We start from the raw sequence: 23,538 nt of genomic DNA on the forward strand, positions 1-23,538 counted from the left end.
TGTCATTTTGGAAATTCCCAGTGCTCTGAGTTAATTGCAGGGTGAAATCTCTATTTGAGGAATTCTGTTTCTAAAAGAAGCTTGATGATGCATGAAGCACTGGCACCCTGGAGAAACTAATCAACCTCCCTTTGTTATAAATAATGTACTTGAGGTAATGGCTTGAGTAGTGCTGCAGTTTCTGAGGAAGCTCAGCAGTCCACAAAATGTCTTTTAGGACAGCTGTATCTGACATGTATCTGTGAGAATAAATGTGGTATGTTGTGATGGAGAGATGCTCAGCACCCACACTTGCCACTGCTGTTGTCATTGGGAGTTTGACTGAATACCCAAGCCATGCATTTCTGAGCATCGTTCAAGCCTAGCTAGTCTTCCTGGCCTTGCCACTATAGCCAAAATCCATTGCAGTAGGACAAAGTTTAATTCCAAGTATGAGAATAAATTTGGTGCCTTGCATGTAGCTCTTCATGTCCAAACTTATCCAGATGAATGTGTTTGTTTATAACATAACCCAGAGTGACACCCAGGTTCAGTGACTTTTTTTACTGTATTGCTTACCAGCATATGGGAGGAAGGATTTTTGTTTCCGTACGCAAACATAATTGGAGATTTCAGATTGTCAAATAACTGCAATCTGTGTGTTTTTTTTAATGTTTCCCTTCTTTGTTTTATATTGTAATTCCATATTTTAGTATATAAATATTTATTCAGCAAATAATTTCAGAGTTTTTCTTCTTGAATTAACAGGTGTCTTTTAAGCTGAAGACAAGATGTAAAGATAGTGATAAGAAAATATAAAGTAATGACGTTTTCAGTGTGATTTTTCTTTATTGAACTTGTGCTGCAGTGATAGATGTTGGCTTAGAATATGACTGACACTTAATTTGACACTAATGCTCTACAGAGCAGTATATTAGAATCATGAAACCAGTCTCAGGGTAATAATACCTTTATTTCCATGCAAGGTTCTGGCTTGGACAGCAGCGCTGCAAACAGTCTATAAAACATCTGCCTACAGTGAGCAGTGAAACTCTTCAACTAGCTAATTATGCCAGCCATCCAGTGGGAAACCTTTCCAAACACAAACTGTTCATCAAACTCACTCGCCTTCCTCAGTACTACATTGTAAGTAACTGAAAAATGCTTCTGTCTCCTGCTCCCATTCGTGGATATCCCAGGCAGTTTGTTGTACTGTTAACTTGTAAAATTAGGAACCCAGTGGTTGATGTAATGCTTGATTCTCTCCTCTCTTTCCCTTCTCCAATGGGTTTGTTACATACTCAGGCTCATGCAAAAGAGGGCACATATGGATTTATTACTCAGCAGCCTTCTCATTCTCTGTGTTTCCTGAAAGGTTTGGTCTTCCTTCTCTTCTTGGATACCTTTCTTAGCCATAGGATTAATATATTGAAAAAGACTAATATCTGTTCTTTGAAAGTGAGAGGATAGGAACTGAATTAGACTTATTCTTAGCTTGAGAATCTTCTCAATTTCTTGTTTTGTTTAAACATAGGTTGTAGAGATGTTTGATGTTCCTGGCAACCCCACAGAACTAGAGTACAAGTACCATTTTCTGTCTGTGAGCTATGCTGAAGGAGATGACAGCCCTGCCACTGCACTTTTACTACAGCAGTTTAAACCAAACATTGAGGAGTTGGTACTGGACACAAAAAGTGGCAAACAACTGAAAAGTGGTGTGAAGCGCAAGGTACGTGTTCCAAAAGCCAGTGGAGTGGTTACAGTGCATGAAAGTTCAACACATGTTCTGAGCATCAATTCCAGCTTTAGTAGCCATCCAGAGTTTGTATGGCTGGCATCTTGTACTGGTTCTCTGGACTGCTTCCCTAGGGAGATGCTGGAAACTGTTTTGTAACAGTTGTCTTTTAATTTATGCCTTCTCTGCTGCTCTCCCGAGGCAAGGCAGAGCTCTGTGCAGAGGAGTGGGTATATATTGTAAATGCAGAGTGCTGGTATCTGTGTGATACACTTTGGGCCATGTGTAGACTTTGAAGGACTTGCAGGGGCTGATGAGAATTATTTCTTGGGGTCAGACTGATATGGCTTAGTGATATACAAGTACTGTTTTAAGGACAGTCTTTGACTGAATTGCTTCAGTCCTGAAGTGGATCTTTCAGGAGTTTGTGCTCAGGGTGTGATTCATTTAACACTTTGATGAATGAGCCTATTCTCTGACAGCTCTTCGAAGTGTTTACTCCAAATATGCAAGTACATTTGTCTTTATTTTAATTCTAGTTATCTGGAGATCCATGTTCCATAGAACCCAAGAAACCAAAACGGTCTGGAGAAATGTGTGCCTTCAATAAAGTGCTAGCTCATATTGTAGCCATGTGTGATACAAATATGCCTTTTATAGGGCTTCGGATAGAGGTAGGTATTAAAAAATATTTTGTTTCCTTCTTCCCCTCCCCTGCTCCTGATTCTCATATCTAGATGTGACTATTTGGCAAACTTGTGCTTGCTCTGGAGTTCCCCTGCCAGCTGGGTGACTCAGTGTTCTACACTGTGTTGTTCTAGTCTTGTTAGAGCTGCTTCTCTTAATACCAAGCACTGCAAAAAGCTTGGAAAGTAGAGGGAAAAGGGAAAATTAGGATGAAAGATGCACTTGTGGGAAGGGTTGGGAGACAACTTTATACCAGATTTGCACAGACCATTTTTTGCCTTTCCAGTGCTTGAGGATGTGAAACATCTGTCACCCTTGTGGGGGCAAAAAAAATCTTGGAAAAATTACAGGTTTTTTGCTTGGAATAACAATTTTTCTTGTTCATTCCTAGTTATCCAATATGGACATTCCTCACCAGGGAGTACAAGTAGAAGGAGATGGCTTCAGTCATGCAATACGTTTATTAAAGTAAGAGGATATGTTCTGTGTTTCATTTTATTACTGAAAATACACTTGAGAGAACAAAAGGCTTGTCTGGAGAGTAAAAATAAGAGTATCAGGAGAGGGGCAAGATTTTTGGTTTTGGGTTATTTTTCCTTTTTTTCTTGGAGGGGTGTTAATACTGTGTGTCTTTCACTTGCACATGAAGCAGTGCTAGAGAAAGAGGAAAGTAAGAGTAGACAAAGATCCAACTACAGTTTGTTTCCTTCATTACTCTAAACTGAGGGGCTCTGAAAACAGGTTGACAGTCTTCAATCCTTAAATCCAGGCAGTGCTAAGGAGGATGTGATGATTTATGAACATACGATTTTAGATCAGAGGCCTACATACTCCATATGTTATTTGACAATTATGTGAAACTGCAGAGGAGAATGCCAGGAATCCCAGAAAAGACAATTGCATGGGAAAGCACTTGCAGAGGAAACATCTGAGAATCAAAAAGTAATTTAAGAGGTTATTCAGGCCCAAGTGCAGGACTTTGCATTTGTTTTCATGGAACTTTATGAGGTTCCTGTTAACTTGTTCCTCCAGCCATCTGAGACCTCTCTGCATGTTAAGTGCTCCCTTCAATTTGACATCATCTGCAAGTTTGCTATTCTTTTGTGTCATACAGGCTATTGATATAGTTACATTGAAATTGTTAATAGGAGGCCAATAGTGTGGGCCTCTGTGCTAACCCTGAGGAATGCCAGCTGCAGCCAGCCACTAACTGGACATGCAACAAGTCAGTTAAAAGCAAAAAACCACAAACCCAAAGACACCTCCTGGAGTAAAACCTTCTTAACTCCTTTTATGCTGCAGAAATGTACAGTGACATAAAGGCACCAGTCTCTATGCATCAGGCCCTACCTTTTTAACTTTGCATATGAGCAGAGAACTTGTGAGCTGAAGTTAAGGGTGGAACATTAAAATTCTGACTAGATCCTCAAGGAATTTTAAAAAGTTTGGCATGTTTTCACTGAAGCTTTATTTAGTCTGTCCCCTGAGCTCAATTCACACACTGGGATACGAATAAATTAGTGAGTACTAAGGGAACTGCCAGGTTATTCATTGCATGTAGAGCAAGCTTATTCTAGAAGGCAAATGAATTCAGATTGCCACAGAACTTACTACTTATTTTCATCTTTTTTGGCTTATTTCTCTGTATAAGAGCTTTATATTGGTGAGCTCCTAGTTCACCAGGAGTTAAGGACAATTCAGCAGATCCTTTAACAGTCTGTAATTTGCAGTTATTGGATCCATATAAAAATTGATCTTAGCTCAGAGTGCTTTTGTGACACACTTATTACAGTCCTTGAAGAGGAATAGGTTATCTCACTGTGCAGTCCAGCTGCTTCTGCTTTTGATTTGTTCATTCTTTCACGTCCAGACTTGGGAGTCCTTCAGGAAATATTAGAAGGCACTATTGTTACTTTTGGAACTGCACTGTGTGTAATGGAGATTTTGGTTTTTGTCATGTGTAGAATTCCTCCCTGTAAAGGTGTGAACGAGGAAACGCAGAAGGCTCTGGACCGATCTCTTCTTGATTGCACTTTCCGACTACAAGGTAGAAATAATCGCACGTGGGTGGCTGAGCTGGTGTTTGCAAACTGCCCGCTGAACAGCACTTCATCCAGGGAGCAAGGCAAGTCTCATTGAGGAAGACTGATAAATTTTGCTTCTTTATAGTTTACACTGCCTGTTACAGTAGTTTTAATGTCTTGGTGTTACTGGACAGCTGTCTGCTCCTAAGATTTCTACTAAACCACAGTATACCTTAATCAAAATTCTGACTGCTGAGTTGATGCATTTTTGTTATTTAAATGGGCATCCTGGTCACTTGCTGCAGTTCACTCACAGTCTGTAAAGCACAGCTCAGGAACCACGGGGTTGATCAGTATTTCCCATCTCCTCACACTGCAGGACCAACCCGTCACGTTTACCTGACCTATGAAAACCAGTTGTCTGAACCAGTTGGAGGTCGCAAGGTGGTTGAGATGTTCCTTAATGACTGGAACAGTATTGCTCGGCTGTACGAGTGTGTCCTGGAGTTTGCACGATCCTTACCAGGTACAGAAATCACCTCCTTTTTGTCAAAATGATGCATTTACAGATGACTGTGATTTTCTCAATCTAACTCTCTTCCCTCCTCTCTTCGAAGACATCCCCAACCACTTAAACATTTTTTCAGAAGTTCGGATCTACAACTACCGAAAACTTATCCTTTGTTACGGAACTACCAAGGGGAGCTCAGTAAGTAACTCCTTATGTTTGAAAACAGAATGGATAGATTTGGAGTTCTCACAATTTTGCTACAGAATATCCCCTTGTATTACATTATTGTGGAATTAACATAGATGAATATAGAAAAAAACAGAAATAGAAGATGTTGCATTGCTGATTTGCTGGGTTGCTAGAAATTTAGAATTTTTGAGAATTTCTGTTGGATGCTTTATATTGTGGGAAGGACAGTTCTGTGCTTCTGACTGATGAAAGCTGGTGGGGCAGGCTTTTTCTGGGAAACTTTGTGTGAGTGTTATTACTGGTCACTGCTGTACTGGGATATATGAGTATGTGTAAGCTGAGTGCCTAATTCTGCCTTAGAAGAGAGGACTCTAATAAACTTTTAAATGTAGTGCTGTGTTTTCAAAGAGGTGTCCATTAATTATTTTGTGGCAATACTGTTCCCTTGTTCAGAACTCTGTAGTATTTGAATTTACAAATTATTAATTACTGGGATAACTGAGTACTTGCTTACACCTTTGCCTTAAGTGCAAGCTAGAGGAGGAAGTAAGTACACATTTATTTCAGATAAAGAATGTAGTTTTGTGTGCTACTGATGCAAAGTAGCTGATACACTCAAAATTTGCTTCCTGGAACATTTTTGTGTTCATTTTCTAAGCTGAATTTTTAGGAGTATTTTTATGTGCATTTTACTGGGAAGTGTGTGTGAATATATATATACATATGTATGTTATGTGTATGTAAGTAGCCAGAGCAGCAGTATGGATTGGCATGTAACTTCCTTACATATTAGCATATCCAGTTCTCATTTTTGTGTAATGTAACTTAAGAAAACCAGTCCACCTCCAGCAACTCATTAGTCAGTTTTCCACAGCACAAATCTCTGGAGTTTAATTTTCTCTATCTCACCTTTGGCAGAAAAGACTCTTTTGCTTTTTTGTTGACTTGCTGATATAATTGCCCAGTTCTGTGGTTGCCAACAATTCAGGCACTTAAATGGGTGTTAAAGCTGACAGGGCTTTTTTTTTCTGCACAACCTCAGCAGCTTTTGGGGAAGGTGAATTAGGAATCTGTTGAGGTTTGATGAAAAATGGGAAAAAATTAAATCAAACCAGCTTTCTTTTTATAATCTGTTGTTATAACCTCGTTATTACAACCTACTTGTTCTGGCTCCCAAGACCATTTTATGTTTGTGACATTGCAGATCAGCATTCAGTGGAACTCCATCCTCCAGAAGTTCCACATTTCACTGGGAACTGTTGGCCCAAACTCAGGTTGCAGTAACTGTCACAACACAATTCTGCACCAGCTCCAGGAGATGTTTAATAAAACGCCAAATGTGGTGCAGTTGTTACAGGTAATGTCCTAAAAAAACTTCTCTCAAACAAATTGCAAGATACTTGGGAGCTGAATTCTGATTAAACTGTTCTCTTCAAAATTACATGGGTGTTATGATTGTAGATGGATCTCATTGCCAGGAAGCATCTATGCCCCATTTTCCCTGACCTTTCCTTTTAGAGAAGCCATCTGATGCCTCAGTCTCTGTTTCCTCCCAGGTTTTGTTCGACACTCAGGCTCCATTAAACGCCATCAACAAACTCCCCACCGTGCCCATGCTGGGGCTGACCCAACGCACCAACACTGCCTACCAGTGCTTCTCCATCCTGCCCCAGTCCCCCACGCACATCAGGCTGGCCTTCAGGAACATGTACTGCATCGACATCTACTGCCGCAGCCGCGGCGTGGTGGCCATTCGCGACGGCGCCTACAGCCTCTTCGACAACAGCAAAATAGTCGAGGGCTTTTACCCTGCTCCTGGATTAAAGGTGACCACTGCTGTGATTCCTGGCAGGTTGTAGATAAATGAGCTTCCAACTGGGAAGTGTGGATCTGATGTGAAGATCTTGGTGAAGGTTTTCTTTGTGGGGAGCTGTGGTCCTTCCGAAATTCTGAGCGTAGAAAGATGTTTTTGATCTATCGGTAGAGCTGTTAATTAGTTTGAATTAAAACATTGCCTTCAAAAAAAAACATGAAGTGCTAGGGGTTTTTTTTCTTGTGTATTCAAGCATCCCTTTTTTGAAACTTACAGAAGTTTCATGACTAGGTTAGATGTCTGTTCCACGATTAACAGGAACTGCTCCTCACAAACCGTGTTGTGTGGCAGTACAGTGCTCATAAGTTGCAGGTGGGACAATACTCCTTGTCAGATGATTCTAGTCAGAAAATTCTCTTTTAAAACAGTTCCCATCAGTGTGTGGCAGTAGCCTGTGACTTTGCTTTAAAACAATGCTAGTTCACTCTTCTTGAAAAATGAATCTGAGCACACTGACAGAATACCTGAGGGCATCTTGAACCAGTGCTAGTTACACTGAAATACTGGAAAATTGCACCCTTTGAGAAACAGGTTAATTTGCTAATTTTTTCTTCTGATAGTTGCAACAGAATACTGATACTCTGGCATTGCATTTAACTGATCCTGAACATCTGCCTCTTTCACAAATGCCAAATGGAAGGCTAATGGAAAGAGGGAAGAGATTAAGCAGTGTAAAGTGGTAGAAGAGAGTGAAAATGGGAAGGTAGAGGAGAAATTAATTCCAGAAAGTTAGCAGGTTCCTCTGGGTACAAGAGAATGCTGTGGAGGAGGTGACCCAGATGTTCTGAACCAAACAGGGTAGTTGTAGGTATGATACAGCAGCCCTGTAGGTTCTGGATACTGATGAGTTGTTCTGGAACAGGTATTTCCAGGTGTAGGCTTTTCCTTATCTTTAAGGAGAGAAGAAAAATGCTGGTATTTCAAGTTACTGGAGATATTTCTTACCATAAAGCCAGGTGTCTCTGTTCATTAATTGATACATTTTGCTGACTAATTAGACTGTAATTAATGAATGCCCTCTAGTATTTAGTTCCAGAGACCTGCCTGTCTCCTATGTGCTGTAGTTAATAAAGGTAGTTTTAAAGCTTAGCAAATACTACCTTCATTTATATAGCAAACTTTAAATGGACAGTTGCTAACACAACTGCTTTTTCCACAGACATTCCTGAACATGTTTGTTGACAGCAATCAGGATGCACGGAGACGATCTGTAAATGAAGATGATAACCCACCTTCTCCAATTGGAGGAGACATGATGGATTCTTTGATATCACAGCTCCAACCCCAGCAGCCACCACAGCAGCCACAACAACAGGTAGCCTTCAGGCAAAATAAATGTTTATTGTCTTCCACAACAGTAGGTTTCTAAGAACTTCATGTTCTAAAGGGATTAGCAGTAACAAAATGGAAAGGGAGACTATAAACCTGCTCTGCTGCAGAATTCCCCTTCAGGCAAAACATATTAATTTATTTTGCCATTTCTCATTCCAGTGTAAACAGCCCATAGCATATGAACAGCAGCTTCAGAAGGTCACATGAGACTTGCTGCCTGGAAGCAAAGGACTGAGGGAGGGAAAACAACTGTTTAAGATAAAAGATGGGAGGGAGAATCAGGAGGCTTTGCTGTTACGGGGTGGCAGATAAAATGAGGGAGGTGCAGAGGTATTATATCTTTAGAAGGAACTGAAAAAAACAGTGAGCACTGAGCATGATAATACAGAAAATCAAACAACAGTGTGGATGACCCTGTAAAACCAAACCCTCATTAGTATTCTCCTTTCATTTTAGTACAAAATGATCAAAAATTTTCTTTATCCTGTGTTGACAATTCCAGGCATTTGCAAAACAGGCAGGAGCCTCGGGAGCATATCCTCTCACTTCACCACCCACCTCCTACCACAACACAGTGACGCCCTCCCCATCCATGATGCACACACAGTCACCAGGTAGGATGGCTGGGAGGCAGGGAGCTGATCCTGTGCTAGAAAGATAGGAGCAGGTCTTGCTGCATGCATGTTTTTTTCTATTATTTGAGCTATGTTTAGCCCCAGATTAGCCAAGAGAATGCACTTTACAGTGTGGGAAAAAAAGCAAAGTCCTGCCATGTGTGTTTTGAAAAGTACATTTTGAAGCTGAAAAAAACATTAAGTGAAACTCGTCTTTAGCTGTGTAATACTTAGAACTGTTTCATTCTTAGAGCTTGTAATTTGCTGAGAGAAAAACCTGTTAAGTTTCAATACCTGCTTCTTCAGAAAAGCTTTTAATCTCTAAAGCTCTGCTTTCTGCTCCCAGCTGTTGTAAAACGACAGCTGAAAATATTTAAAACTGGGGAAAGGCTGTGCATGGGGGAAATGCCATTCTCCAAGCCAAATATCTTGGGAAGTTGCCTTTGTGAAGTAAATCAACCTGAAAAATATAACACTCATGCATGTGCAAAATAAAGCCTTTGAGTGCAAAAAACAAATTCTCTTGAATCTTGTTTGCCATCTCCCCAAAAACAAGAGAGCAGCTGATAGAAAAAATTAGAACAGAAAGATGGGAAATGTGTATGTCAAGTGATGTGATGTCTTTGATCAGGAAATCTGCATGCTGCAAGCTCGCCAAGTGGGGCTTTAAGAGCACCATCACCAGCATCCTTTGGTCCAACTCCTTCACCTTCCTCTCTTGGAATCACAATGGGACAAACAGCTAACTTTGCCAGCCCTCATGGTGAGTTCTTTACTGGCAGGTGTGTATGTAACAACAGGGAGGGCAGATTTCCTTCTTGAAATTAAGTCTTCTAGAGCAGACCTAAGTTAATTGAGAAAAAAATCATGTTTTGTAATTGGCTCAAGTAGCTGTTTTCATATATGTGACTGTTAACTCTTAGCAGTAGCCAAAATTAGCTGCATGGCCTGTTGAGGTGTTCCTAACATGTTAAAAATTGACTATCAGTCACTCTTTTCTGCTTACTAACGTGGGGGAATTCAATGTGGTCTTGTAGCAGAACGGTGGCTGCAGCTTTTAATGGGCATTGTCTCTTGTTAGATTAGCTGGTGGATTTTCACTGCTTACATTTCTTGAAAAAATTACAGGAACAGGTTAGAAATTCAGATACTTGCAATTTGAAAATGTCGTCAAAGTCTGGCTGGTTTCACATATCTGTATGTGAACAACATGCCTTTTGGTTGTTTCCTTTATTAATTACATTGGGTGTTTTGGAAAGCTGCCCAAACAGTTCTTTGTGTAATCACAGTGCATTGGAAACTGTTTTATAGATCACAACAAGTGAGCAGTTCAGATGGTAATTTTCACGCGTGAGTTTGACTTTTGAGATGAGCAAAGTGAGGGAGATGTACAACAGAGGGTTTAAGGAGCTTGTTCTGATCAGTCTGCATAGCAGAGATACTTTTGCAGGGATAACTGTAAGATATTGAATAGCTAAGGAGCTGTCTGGCTGAAGCTTCCATTTGCTAAGGAGCAGTAGAAGTCCAAGTCTGTAGGCAAGAGCTCCTTTTAGTTTACAACCTGTTATGTGCTGAACGTGACAATTTTCCTTAACATTCCATTTTACTTTTTTAAAAATACAACCTGGAAACTCTTGAAATCTGTATCTTGATTTTTACTCTCTTCTCCCACTTGTGTGTTTTATATGGCTGTAAAAACTAGTCTTAAAAGGAGGCACTTTAATGCTTTGCAGATTTTGATAAGCCTTTTTTTAGATTTCTCTATTAGAAAGCGTTTTACTTTGTAAGGAAATAATAATGGTCTTGTAACATCTGTAGGTACCATAGACCCAAGCTCACCATACACCATGATGTCACCCAGTCAGCGTGCAGGGAATTGGCCAGGATCTCCCCAGGTCTCTGGTCCATCACCAGCAGCACGGATGCCTGGAATGTCACCAGCCAACCCTTCCCTTCATTCACCTGTCCCTGATGCTTCTCATTCCCCACGAGCTGGAACAAGTAGGCTTCTTTATCAGTGTTGTAACTGTGAAACACCCATGTTTAGCATTTCTAGTTGTGTTCCTTTTGGTAGTTCTTGTGTTGGTCTAAGTCCTAACTGCCCTTGTGCAGTAAAATATCTAAAGAAACAAAGCCATTATTCTGTCCTAGTTCAAATCTTCAATAACAAATTGGAAAAATGAGCTAAAGCATACAGCATAAATGTCTGCAGGATTGATGATAACTCTAATTGCAGTGCAGAAATCAGTCTGAAACTATTGAACTCCGTGACCAAGGGAAACGTCTTCAGAGTGAAAGCAATGATAGGCACATTTGCCAACCCAAATACTAACTTTTCACATCATAGATTTGTAATGCTGCTCTTGCACGACTGATTTAGCCATCTTTACGTCTCATTGAGTTTGTTGTGCAAACCTGCTGTCTGCTGGCATGCTGCAGGAAGAGGAAAAGGGAGGAGGATTTCATTGTTACTGAGACTCTTTGCATGGGTGCAGGGTCAAAACTGATTCTTTGTCTGTCTGATGCCTATCACTAGGCAGGCAAATTCTTAAATAAGAAGGATTAAGCTGTGGCCCAAAGGACTTACTGATGAATAGTGACAATTAAAGTGAACACATATATTTCAGCTTCAGTCCTCCCTTACTGCAAGTCCTTCTGTCCCCACAGGTTCCCAAGTCATGCCAACAAGCATGCCTCCACCTCGGAAACTACCTCAGCGCTCTTGGGCTGCATCCATTCCTACAATTCTCACCCACAGTGCCTTGAATATTCTGCTCTTGCCCTCTCCTACCCCTGGGCTTGTGCCAGGACTAGCTGGCAGCTATCTGTGCTCCCCTCTTGAGCGATTCCTTGGATCAGTGATTATGAGGAGGCATCTTCAGAGGATCATACAACAGGAAACGGTACGGTTTAAGTTTAAATGGACCTGTAGGATGACTGCTCCATGTCTTTCAAATCAGGCACAAACTGAAATGATTCAAATAGAATAACTGTTCGCTGTTAGACTTGTGCTGGACTTCTGATTTTTGCCATCTAAAGTGTCAAAAATTAAGAAAAAATAATTTAGTTCCACTTCTTTTCCACACAAATTAGAAGTGGAAAACCTGTCTGGTCAGGTGAAATTTGGTAACTGATACAAAAGCAAGACTATGACCAGATTTTCAGATGTTGTGGGTTCCTTGGGTTTATCATGTCCATTGGGAGTTTACTAGCCACAGGGTTACTGTGGATGCCACTGCTTGGCAGGATTGCCAGAGAAGTGAGTCACTAGTTGATGTTAACTACTCAGTCAGAAATGTTGGTTTAGGGTTTGGGACAGACAAGTGTGCCTCTTCACTCCTCTGGCATGGATTCAGTGACAGAGAAAGAAGCCAGATCTTGCATAAGTTTAATTCTCAAGGCAGTTTTACTGTATACAAATATTATTGTTTCTTTCTGGAAGGAGAGGTTGATCACTGCACTTTGGAAAGGAAGTGAGTGTGTGTGTGTGTGTGTGTGCATTCATGCTATTTCATGAATGAATTACTGACTGTGACTCTCCTTTTTATGCAGCTACAGTTAATAAACTCCAATGAACCAGGTGTCATTATGTTTAAGACAGAGGCACTGAAATGCAGGGTTGCTCTCAATCCCAAAACCAACCAGACCTTGCAGCTGAAAGTAACACCTGAAAATACAGGACAGTGGAAATCAGAAGAGTTACAGGTTTTGGAGAAGTTCTTTGAAACAAGGGTATGTACTCAAATCAAGAATGTTTACATTTTTGTGCATTGCTTTTAATCTCTAGTGTTGTTTTGAGTGCTCCTGCTGACTTTCACTGGCATGTGTAAGGGTTACAAAATATAAAATTAACAGTTGTGCATGCTGGTTGCATATGAAATTACATATTTGTTATCTTAATAGGCACTACTAACTAGTGTCTTTCTTTAGGTTGCAGGACCACCTTTTAAAGCAAACACCCTGATAGCCTTCACAAAGTTACTAGGGGCTCCCACACACATCCTCAGGGACTGTGTACACATCATGAAACTGGAGCTGGTAAGTCCACTGTTCTATTTATTTAGTTCACCCAACTTTGGTTATTATGTTTTTTTGTAAAAAAGGTGTTGTACCTTTATCTACAAACACAAGAATTACTCTAAATTTATAAAGAAGTTATTTAATGTTATTGGAAAAGTTTTCTTTTTACTACTAGCTCTCCTGGAAACTCCCAAAATTTCTAATTTAAATGGATGATTTTAGGGAACTGCAGGCATGTTACTGCACAAGTACATGCATAGGCTGACTGGAATCTTTCTGATTGTGTTGTGCTCAGTTCTTTCAGAGTTATTCTGACTTCGCTGAACCTGGCAACATCTGCAAGTTTAGCTAAAGAGGCACATTCTACTTTGTAATGCTTCCCTGGTTCATAGCTGTGTATGTCACTGACATGAGACCTTTGCTGTTTTTTCTCTGTGCTGCTCTCTGAACAGTTCCCTGACCAGGCAAGTCAGCTGAAATGGAACGTGCAGTTTTGTTTAACAATCCCTCCCAGCGCTCCGCCAATTGCGCCTCCAGGAACACCTGCTGTTGTGCTGAAATCCAAAATGTTGTTTTTTGTAAGTAGAGATATCTGTTTTAAAATTCTAACCCTGCATGTCTTTGAGATCATCACGGGTTTGTAGCAAAACATAAGCCCACTGTATCTGACAGCTGTAATAGCTGAAAGTGTTGTGCTGTTTGGAATCCTGGATTTGCGTGCATCTGTGTTGTAATGAGTTCAGTTTGTATTACAACTCTCCTTCCTACTAAAGCACAGCACCTCCTCATGTTTTGTGTTCTTGGAGAGATGTTGACAATATGTAAAGTTCAGCTCCCTCTGGGCTTCATCTTCAAGTGCTCAGCTTGTGGGTGTTTTGTTCTTCTTTAAGGCACTAACCACCTAGATGGGGTGATGTGCACATTAGTGGTGCTGGGAGAGGAGAGCAGGAATGAGATGTTCACAACACATCTACAGTAGTGTTGTGCCCGAGGCAATGCTCACTGTAGGGTGCTTTTGAGAAGAAAGTAGTCTCCACCTGATTGATAATTTCTCTGTCATAGATGTCTGAAGATAGGAGGGTGGAAGTGCATGCTGTCTGTAGGCCCAGAGTGTTTAACTGTGTCAGAAGTTGCGCTAAAGTATGTGGTCATTCAATTTAACACACTTTTTGGGTTTTTTCCTCACAGCTTCAGCTAACACAGAAAGCAACAGTCCCACAGGAAGCTGTTAGTATTATTGTCCCAATTATTTATGATATGGCTTCGGGTACAACGCAACAGGCTGACATTCCCAGGCAGCAGAACTCTTCTGTTGCTGCTCCAATGATGGTTAGCAATATTCTAAAGAGGTTTGCTGAACTGAATTCACCACGACCAGGTACTGTACATGTCCAGTAGATATATTCTCTTCACCCAGACATCTGTGACAAATCTCCAGTGTAAAACTAAACCTCTCTTAAGTCTGAATTCTTCTTGGTTTCTATCTTACTTCTTTAGTGGTTACAAACTCCTGATGTGACAGGCAATACATAACTTAATAGGAAGTACTGGCAACACAGCAGAAGGTTGCACTGATGATTCAGACTGGTTTTTGCTGTTCTGCCCCAGTGATAGAATGCACCCACCTCTTGTTGGCCCAACTCCTGCTGCTCAGTAAGAGTCACACTTTTTGATAAATGGGCCCAGAATGAATCACAAGAAATATGCTATGGCCGAGTGTCAGTTTTCATGGCTAATTATGAAGTAACTCAGCTTAACAATAGAATGTAAAGGGATGTTAAAATAGCTATCAGAACTTGTCCACGTGCTGTGAATGATTAAAAAGTAGTTGCAGTGGTTGTATACTCCTTTGCCAGTGTGTTCACCAGCAGAGGTGCATACAGTTGTGTCCACCAGATGTGCTGTGAAGTGTTTGAGCTAGGTTGTTCTGAGTGTTCATTGGCCCGTAGGTAGTGCACTGTGAGCAACGTTGTGCTTTGCTTTCCCTCTTGTTTGTCATGCTTTTTATATATTTTTTTAGTATCTAAAACACTGAAAAACAGTAGCAGGTTCTTTAGGCAGCATGTTGTCTGTAAGCAGTGGTTTGGAGTCCTAATACACAGATGGCTCATAAGAGCAATAACTTTCAGTTCTGAGGAAGAACAAAATTTTTCCAGTAACCCATTGAATAGATTGAAGTTGTGATTCCAGAGGTTGACTCTTACTTCTCTTTTGTATGATTATTCATCTCGTTGTTATGCAGTAATTTTAACTATGCTTGATGGATTATTTCAATTGCTAGAACATGATTAATGTTTACCTTAAATTGGTGTGGATATGCATACATTTCTGAAACTTGTGATGGAATTTAAATTAATATGCACTTTCTCTTTAACATGTAGTAATAGTGTAGGTAAATAGAAGGGAAAATAGCCTTGAGGGCTTGTGGAGTTCCCTGTAGGAGTTCTGTATGTGGAACAGAGCTGTTGTTTGTATAGCACTTTTATTTCAAAATACATTAATTAAACTTCAGGTGTTGCTTTTGGAAGGTGCTTCCCCATAGAGTTTCCCTGGTGTTGGGAAGGGTAGATTCTTGCTTTGCTGTTTGTTTTAAAGTAAACCTTCCACAAAATACAACAGCTGAGCAAGTAACTGTCAAAGCTGCTCTTGAGATGCCAGGTGAGATGTTTTCTGATGGTCACTACATAGATCAGAATGGACAATTTTTGTTTGTTGTGCAATTTTTGAAGCAGTTTGGGAATCCAGTACAGGGAGCAAAGTATAGACTTTGGGGGAAAAAAGCATAGGGAAAGCATTGGAGCCACAAGCAGAACCTTATTCAGGCAAAGGAGAATGTAGCTGGCTGAGCAGAGGAAATTTCTAGTAGTCCTTCCTCTGGTTTCCAAAAGAAAGAATGAGTTTGTATGAATTTATTTATTTCCACCACCACCCGGCCAAAGTAGGATCTTCCCTGAGGATACTTGAGATGCAATTTCCTCTGTTCTTATTGCCAAAACGTACATTATTATATTTGATCAAAGAGAGCAAGAATACCTTCTTTTCTTCACCACTGAAAGGTGATAGGAGAGCCAACAGATGAATGTAGATAGCTGAGAGACTTCTCTTACAACAGCAGTACATGGGAGTTCCCAGATGTGTGTCCTTTCTCTTCTGCTGCTCCTTTCTCTTCTGCTGCTCCTGTGCTATATCCAGGATTTTCCTACCTGTTAGCTCTCTGCTGCACTAATCACAATCTGCTTGGTTAAGGGAATTTTTCACTGTTAGAGTCAGGAAGGACCAGGGCCTCCCACCGTGCACAGATGTTGTTACTGGCACTGTCATTGTATTGGAATCAGTGTTGCCTCGTTCTGGCTGTATCTTTTTTACCTTTCTCTCTTTGTGAGAAAGTATTTTGTATTCAGCTTGATTTTCCTCTTAATAAAATGGTAGTGCCTGAAAAGTAAGTTCTTTTGAAAGAGTTTTCTTTTCAGATCTGTGAGCAAACACATTCTGCTGTGTTTAACAGTAAAATGTTGACTCATTGTGAGTACACATTGTCTTTCTAAGACCACTTATACCTCCATGGGGAAAAATACTTTACTTTGGGGAAATAATTGTATGAACTGAGAGGAAATCAATGCCCTGGAATAACAAGTTTAAACTTGAGCTGTAAGTCCAAAAGCTACAGTATGTAGTGGATGTCAATCTGATAAGGAAATTAAAGTCCCTATGGATGCTGGAGGTGACCCTTAGAGAGGAGCTCAAGGGACTCATGATGATTCTTAAAGCACTTCACCACTAAACATTTTTCAGTGTCTGACTTTCAGTGATGCAGTGGATGGTATTTAGCCCAGATTCATAGCTTTGATATGATAATGACTTGCCCAAAATAATCTTGGGAATCCCTAGTCTGGCAGTTAAGATTAATGCATCCCACCAGGCTCTGCTCTTATCTCTTTGCTCACACTGTTGTTCCTTCAGCAGCAAAATTCAATGTCTTCTAATTGATATTTCTTGAAATATGCAGGAAAAATTCAGCCCACAGTGACCAGGGTACAATAGTGGCTATTAATTGTATTCTCTTACCAGGAAACAGTAGATGAAAATCACAGCTGCCTGATACTTCATCTTTTGCTGTTCTTATTTAACCCTTTTGCTTCTGCTGGTTTTAACTTCTTTAAGCTATTCAGAATGTGTGTGTTTTTGTCATCAAGTGCTGATATTTAAAACTCGAGGTAGCTGTGGCTGGTTTTTCCTCTCAGTATTGAATCTCAGCTGTTGGAAACAGAAGTCCACCTGCTCTGTATTTTATTTTGCAGTTTAGATGTCAAGGGTAGAGCCAGAGCAATTTGGTTGAAAGAAACAGATTCCTGACTGTTGCCCAGTCTTGGAATTAGAAATGTTTCCAAGACTAAGCTTAGGACAGAAAACATCTTCCAGCTGTTTCAGAGCTGAGTCTTTCAAAATGTTTAGGTTTCTGCTCATAATCAATAGAAATAAAACTTGAGGAAGTTGGGTTATTTTCTTTGTAAGATGTGGTGCTCTTAATAACAGACAGAAAAATTTGGACCACAGTCCATGTGCAGTCAATTATAGCGTAGATTCAGTATGACATTCAAAAGCAATTAAAAGTTAAGAGCTACTTGCAATTCCATGGCCAACAAGAGCAGTCCTGCTGGGAAAGCTGAAGCTGCTTCAGCTGATAACTCCCACAAATCCCAATGTCCCTGGAGGTCACTGGGGTTTGGGAGTTGTTTTCCCCCATTGGCTCTGCCCTGGGGGCTCGGGGTGTCACAGTGAGGAAGGGCTGTGGGGTGTGGGGCTAACCTGTCTCTTTTCCCTGCCCCAGAGCGAGGAAGGGCTGTGGGGTGTGGGGCTAACCTGTCTCTTTTCCCTGCCCCAGAGTGAGGAAGGGCTGTGGGGTGTGGGGCTAACCTGTCTCTTTTCCCTGCTCCAGAGCGAGGAAGGGCTGTCCGGGGCGCGGTGCTAACCTGTCTCTTTTCCCTGTTCCAGGTGAATGCACAATATTTGCAGCCGTTCGTGATTTGATGGTTAATCTTACGCTGCCCCCTGGGGGGCGTCCCTAGACACTTTTAAAAGAAGGCTGAAAGTGAGACAAAACAGCAAAAAAAAAAAAAAAATTAAAAAAAAATAATAAAGCCTTCGGTTAAAAGAGGACGTTTTAATTTTACCTTTTTTTCTAAGAGCTAACTATAAACTGGCAAACTTTCAGGGATGCACTTTCATCACATGAGTATCACCACGACTTTTGTATAGTGCTGTTGTATAGTGTGTTTTAATGGGAGACACTTCAGACTAGGTAATAGATTGAAGTATCAGCTTGCTGGTAATAGATTTAATATTCTGTTTTATACTATAAAGATTATGAAAATGCCAAACTTGTTTGTTTTTCTGTTTTTCTTATGTTTTGGTGTAATAGTCTTTTTTTAAGGCAGGTCTGTCATTTTTGAATACTGTAAAACTGTGACAAACTTTATATTGAAGCTGTATTTTAATATGACTGCTTTGAATCCTTAAACAATTTATTTGGGCTTGTTGTAAACATGTCCCCAAAAAGCAATATTTAATAAACTGGATTAAAAAATCTTAAACTGGATGTTGTATAGTCTTTAAACTTTATTTCTCTCCCCTGTAACCACTGGTGAGATTTCTTGTGTTCACACTTCATGCACTGTCTCTGTATGTGATCTTGGCTACACACACACACATGCTGCTAACTTAAGAACCCAAACAAACAAAATTTATTTATCTTCTGGGTTCAGTTTGTTCCAAGTCAGAGTAGAACAGAGTTTGTTCATTTTCCTGGTTGTAAAAATAACCAGTAACTACTTAAAATGGTGCCTAATTTCTTACACCAGGAACTATATCTTTTCTGTCCCTAAAGCAAAATTGAGTGGAAGAAAGAACCTTTTGTCATCTGTTATGGAGTCTGAAATAAGTGACTCTTACTTGTCTTATTGTAGAGGTAGGTAAGGTTGGAAGGTGAGCCTGAATACCACAAAACTGGGGGAGCAGATCCAAAAAAGAAACAACCTCACATTTAACTTCCTCGATTGGATGTATGTAGATAACTTTGTCAGTAATGACTGAAGACTCTTGCAATTGAATAAAATTTCCATCCTTAGGAGTAACTCTGTCACTTAACCATTTTTCCTTGTGGATCAATATTCTCAAATTTTTATGGAGTTCAGGTTGGTTTCCTGACTTCTACAACAGCAGCTTTCAGCTGTGCTGCCTCCCTCCTTTTGCAGAGCGCTGGCAGCTCCCTGCTCAACTGAAGAATGATTTAAATCAATTTTAAATACGTTTTAGTGAATGTATTCCAGCCTGCCTTGCTGTCTTCAAGGCTGCCCATTGCCCCTACAACTGTCACAGTGCTTCTTTCTCTGAAGCTCTTGCCACTAGAAATCACCTTTTGGTTGGTGCCCAGCTCAGATTTCAGCCTTGAACTTGTGCTTTGAGTGTGGATTTTGTATCGCTGCTGCTCTCAACCCGTGTGTATCTAACAGATGGTTATACAGCTTCTGCTTCTGAAAAACAAAGCCCATCCCCTGGAGTGAAAACCTGCCGTTTTTAAATGCTGCTGCTCAGTTGGAAAGAGCCCATATTTCTGCCTTTTTACAGCTAAATGGATGTTTTAAAACTGAGAGGTGACACAAGGCTGTCTGAAATACACTGGCTCCTGTGCTGGTCACTGGTCTGGATTTGAGGTGGGAGCATTCCCATGCCTAAAATCAGCTTCCTGATGGGTGAGAAGTACCTGCTGCCCTTTGTGGGAAGGGGCAGGGGATATCGAGTGTTATGGGGACAGACCTTCATCACTTGGAGGTAAGAGGGAGGGGAGAGACCTCCCCACAGGGCAGAGAAAATAAAACATGTAACTACTGACAGATGGCTGTGGACTGACACTCCAACCCTCAGATGATGGGAAGGTTGGATTTTGTTTTGTATTATACACAGCACTTGTAACATAGGCCATATTTTAAACATTTCTCCTAAATAATTAAATTCTTAAGGAAAACTACTAGTAAAAGGAAGCATTTCCCACTCACCAGAGACACTTGTTCCTTTCAAAGCAATGACTCTGCATTTACAACTGCAGTTTTAAGTTTTGTTTTTCATGTGTGTTTACAACTTCAGTTTTAAGTTTCATTTTCCATGTGTTCAGTCCCTTTTTCTGGCAGCCAGATGATGTGACCACCTGCTGCATTGGGAGTATTTGTAGATTTCTTCCTTATGGTGGATTTCTTTGTCCATTTATTTCACTGGAAGTGCTACAGTGACCCACATCCTGCAGTATTTCTAGAGGTTTGTAGGTTTCTGATCAACTCACCTGTGGGACAAGAATGAGGGAATTGAATTATACTGAGGGAAAATAGCAGTTCTGAGCTGATCCAAAGCTCTGGCACAGCCATGTTAGCCAGTGTCAGATGGGAGCAAGTTTTAGGTGTCCATAAAGCCATTCCCAATGGCAGCTGTAGACTTTGTGGCTTACCAGGTAACAAATACTGATCCTGTTAAAGGTTTCCTCAATATAGAAAACAGGGAAGAAGCTTTTTGAGCCCTGCAAATACTCAGACTAAGGAGAGGAATCAAGGTGACGTTCTGGGGAGATTTTTGCTTGAAACTAAGTTTTAATTCCATGTTATCTTTCCATGTTTGAGTGTTCTGCAGGTTGCCTTTGAGCCTGCAGATGTTTTAACTGAGTTTACAAAGGCTGCAGGAAACAAGCTCTGATAATAAACTGCTGAGACAAAACAAAGCTCCATAAAACCTGAAGCTGTTTTTCTTTGCGAGCTACAGTTTGTCTTTTAAGTATGTGCTCAGTTTCATCTGTCAGTAGAAAGTCACTCTGGTTAGCAGGCATTTTAAACCAAAAGCTTCTGTATGAAAAATAGACTACTGGGAGAATATTTGGGTCATTTTAATCAGATTTATAATTAGTCTGTCAAAGATGTCACTTCAGAAATTGTGCTACATTGCCCATTTCAACCCAAGAGGTCATAGTTGTTCCCCTGGCCCAAATTTTCCATCCACCTCAGAATTTCAGAGGTTTTTAAGGTAGGAATGTATTTCAATAAATTAACATGTAATTGAAATGCATTAATGACATGTAGCATCGAGGCTGTAATTACCGAGCTGTGACTCTGTAACCCCATAACAGCGATGTAATTGAGACTTTCACATTTAGATTAAATCATGCTGACTTCAAATATGCCACACTTTTCCAGAGGTGCCCTGGGAGCCCCTGGGTATTCACTATTCAGCAGCTGGATCTTTATTTGGGGGATGTTTTTAAGGCTGAACTTTGGCTCCAGGAGCACCACCAGTGCTGAGCTGCCCCCTCACTGTGTGAAGCTCTCCTGTGTACTCCCAGCTCCTCACGTTCTTCCAGAGCAGTAATTAATTAACTTCTCTGGGAAATGACCCTGCGTGGAGGGTCTGACAGGAAGCATCCAGCTGCTGCTCTGGGAGATAAGGGCTGCTGGCTGGGGAAGGGCTGGGTGGAGGCTGTGCAGGGCAGCACGGGTGCGGGAAGCTCCTTCAATTCCCACCCTAGAAATGCAGCTCCGAGGGGCCTCTGGGGGTGGTGGAGGCAGAGCCCCTTGAAGAGGAACCATTCCCTCACACTTGGCTGGAGAGCTGCTGCACACAGCCCAGTGAGTGCTGCAGGAAAACGTGTCCCTGCTATTCTGAATGGGGCTCCCACAGCAGGGAAAGCATTGAGTTAAGCCTTGTCATGGACTGGTTTTACTCCTCCTGTGATCCTCCTCCTCCACACGTGCCTTTGGAAGGCCATTGCTGAGTCTGTAGCTGTTAGAGCAGCAGGAGTTTCACCTGCACCTGGGACTCTTGGAGAGCAGAGGTTAAAGAGGGAGCTTTGCTGCCATCCATGCCCTGTGTTAGGCAGGCAGCTCCCAGGGCTCAGGGGGTTCAGGCAAGAGGGTGCCCTCCCTCTCCTTTGCCATGCCTGGGGATGGCTGTCCCTTCTGGATGTCTAACCCCTATCAGGGTCACTGTAACTGGTCAAGAACAAACAAGGAAACTTACCCCACCCTGAGGAAACCTGGCCATGGCTGTGAAGTGCTCATATCTGCACACTGTGGTGACCTGGTGTGTGTGGGCAGAGCACCCCTGTGTCTCATCTGCAGCCCCCGGGACCCCCTGGGCCAGGACCAGCCCCCAACAGCTTGCCCAGGGCTTCATGGTGCTGCTGGCCCTGCCTGCTGCCCCAGGGCTGCTCCCTCAGCAGCACAACGCTCCTTTCTTCATCTTTACTTTTGAGCCTTCCTCTGTGACGAGTGCAGTGTTGAAAGCAGCTGGCAAGCTGGCAAAGCATCATTTAAAAGAGGCAGAGAAAAGCACTGCTGTCCTTTGGAGCTGAATTTGCAGCAGAAGGAGGGAGGGGGCGGCTGGGGGGCTGCAGGCCAGCCTGGGCCCTGCTCTGCTTTCAGCACAGATCTCTGTAATGTCGATCCCAAAAAGCAGGGACAGAGCCAGCCTGGCACAGGGCTGGGAGCTGTGGTGGTGCATCTAGTGCTGCTCTGCACAGGAACTCCCACCTTGCTGCTCGAGGTTACAGATGATAGGATAGGATAGGATAGGATAGGATAGGATAGGATAGGATAGGATAGGATAGGATAGGATAGGACTATTTCAGTTGGGAGAGGACTCACAAGGATCGTTTAGTCCAACTGCCTGACCAATTCAGGGCTGACCAAAATTTAAATCTCATTGTTAAGGGCATAGTCCAAATGCCTCTTAAACACTGGCAGGCTTGGGACATCAACCACCTCTTCAGGAAGCCTGTTCCAAAGTTTGACCATCTTCTCAGTAAATAAATGCGTCCTAATGTCCACTCTAAATGTCTCCTGACAGTGCAGGTTTGAACCATTCCCATGCATCCTGTCCCTGGATCCCAGGGAGAAGAGCTCAGCACCTCCCTCTCCATTTCCCCTCCTCAGGAAGCTGCAGGGAGCAATGATTCTCCTCTCAGCCTCCTGTTCTCCAGAGGCGTCAAGCCCACAGTCCTCAGCCACTCCTCGCAGGACATTCCTTCCAGCCTTTTCACTGGCTTTGTTGCCCTCCTCTGGACACATTCAAGGATTTCAACATCCTTGTTAAATTGAAGGGTCCAGCACAGAGCCCAGGGGGATAATCACTGCTGACATCTGTCTGGTGCAGCCCAGGATGGGCTTTGCTTTCTTGGCTGCTAGAGCAGCACTGACTCAGCCCCTGACCCCTTTCTGCAGGGTTCCTCCAGCCTCTCCTCTCCCCCTCACACTTCAGAGGCCTCTGCTGGTGAAGTGCTGTGGAGTTGTAGGAATTTGTCATGGTTTCCCTGCACAGCTGGGAAGCCACGCTGTTCACGGTGAATGTGCCCCACAGAAACTGTTCCACAGCCCTGAATGACACTGGGATTATCACACACTGGTGCTGTGAAATAAGAGCCAACACTTTGACTTGCTGATCTGTGTAAACATCAGCTAGCAGGACAGACTATGTCTTGTTTATTTACATCTGTGCTCTGTTGTCCCATCAAAAGGAGGACAAGGACAAGGCAAAGAAAAGGG

General features: G+C 41.8%; 1 protein-coding gene and 1 long non-coding RNA gene across 3 annotated transcripts in view; one reads left to right on the top strand and one right to left on the bottom strand.

Moving 5' to 3' along the window:
• MED14 (mediator complex subunit 14) overlaps positions 1-18,555 on the top strand; it is a 34,320-nt gene extending 15,765 nt beyond the window's left edge. Inside the window, exons 13-31 of one of the 2 annotated variants that reach the window (XM_085048956.1) lie at positions 966-1,125; positions 1,514-1,708; positions 2,254-2,388; positions 2,793-2,869; positions 4,366-4,526; positions 4,805-4,951; positions 5,043-5,134; positions 6,330-6,482; positions 6,682-6,951; positions 8,158-8,313; positions 8,833-8,944; positions 9,576-9,707; positions 10,763-10,945; positions 11,612-11,847; positions 12,497-12,676; positions 12,875-12,982; positions 13,417-13,542; positions 14,153-14,342; positions 17,957-18,555. In XM_085048956.1, coding sequence (XP_084905082.1) covers positions 966-1,125; positions 1,514-1,708; positions 2,254-2,388; positions 2,793-2,869; positions 4,366-4,526; positions 4,805-4,951; positions 5,043-5,134; positions 6,330-6,482; positions 6,682-6,951; positions 8,158-8,313; positions 8,833-8,944; positions 9,576-9,707; positions 10,763-10,945; positions 11,612-11,847; positions 12,497-12,676; positions 12,875-12,982; positions 13,417-13,542; positions 14,153-14,342; positions 17,957-18,030 — 2,887 coding nt within the window. In that variant the 3' untranslated portion in view covers positions 18,031-18,555. The remainder of the gene's footprint in view (positions 1-965; positions 1,126-1,513; positions 1,709-2,253; positions 2,389-2,792; positions 2,870-4,365; positions 4,527-4,804; positions 4,952-5,042; positions 5,135-6,329; positions 6,483-6,681; positions 6,952-8,157; positions 8,314-8,832; positions 8,945-9,575; positions 9,708-10,762; positions 10,946-11,611; positions 11,848-12,496; positions 12,677-12,874; positions 12,983-13,416; positions 13,543-14,152; positions 14,343-17,956) is intronic. The other variant, XM_085048966.1, reaches the window with a different exon arrangement.
• On the bottom strand, positions 14,153-17,959 carry LOC146444152 (uncharacterized). The gene is made up of 2 exons (XR_014849344.1): positions 17,825-17,959; positions 14,153-17,765 (listed from the first exon to the last, which is right to left on the bottom strand). It is a non-coding gene; the product is annotated as an uncharacterized LOC146444152 (long non-coding RNA).
• Positions 18,556-23,538: the final 4,983 nt, after the last annotated feature.

Source organism: Lichenostomus cassidix, chromosome 1 (genome assembly GCF_008360975.1).
Source record: "Lichenostomus cassidix isolate B80296 chromosome 1, HeHo_3.0, whole genome shotgun sequence".
NCBI classification, from domain to species: domain Eukaryota; kingdom Metazoa; phylum Chordata; class Aves; order Passeriformes; family Meliphagidae; genus Lichenostomus; species Lichenostomus cassidix.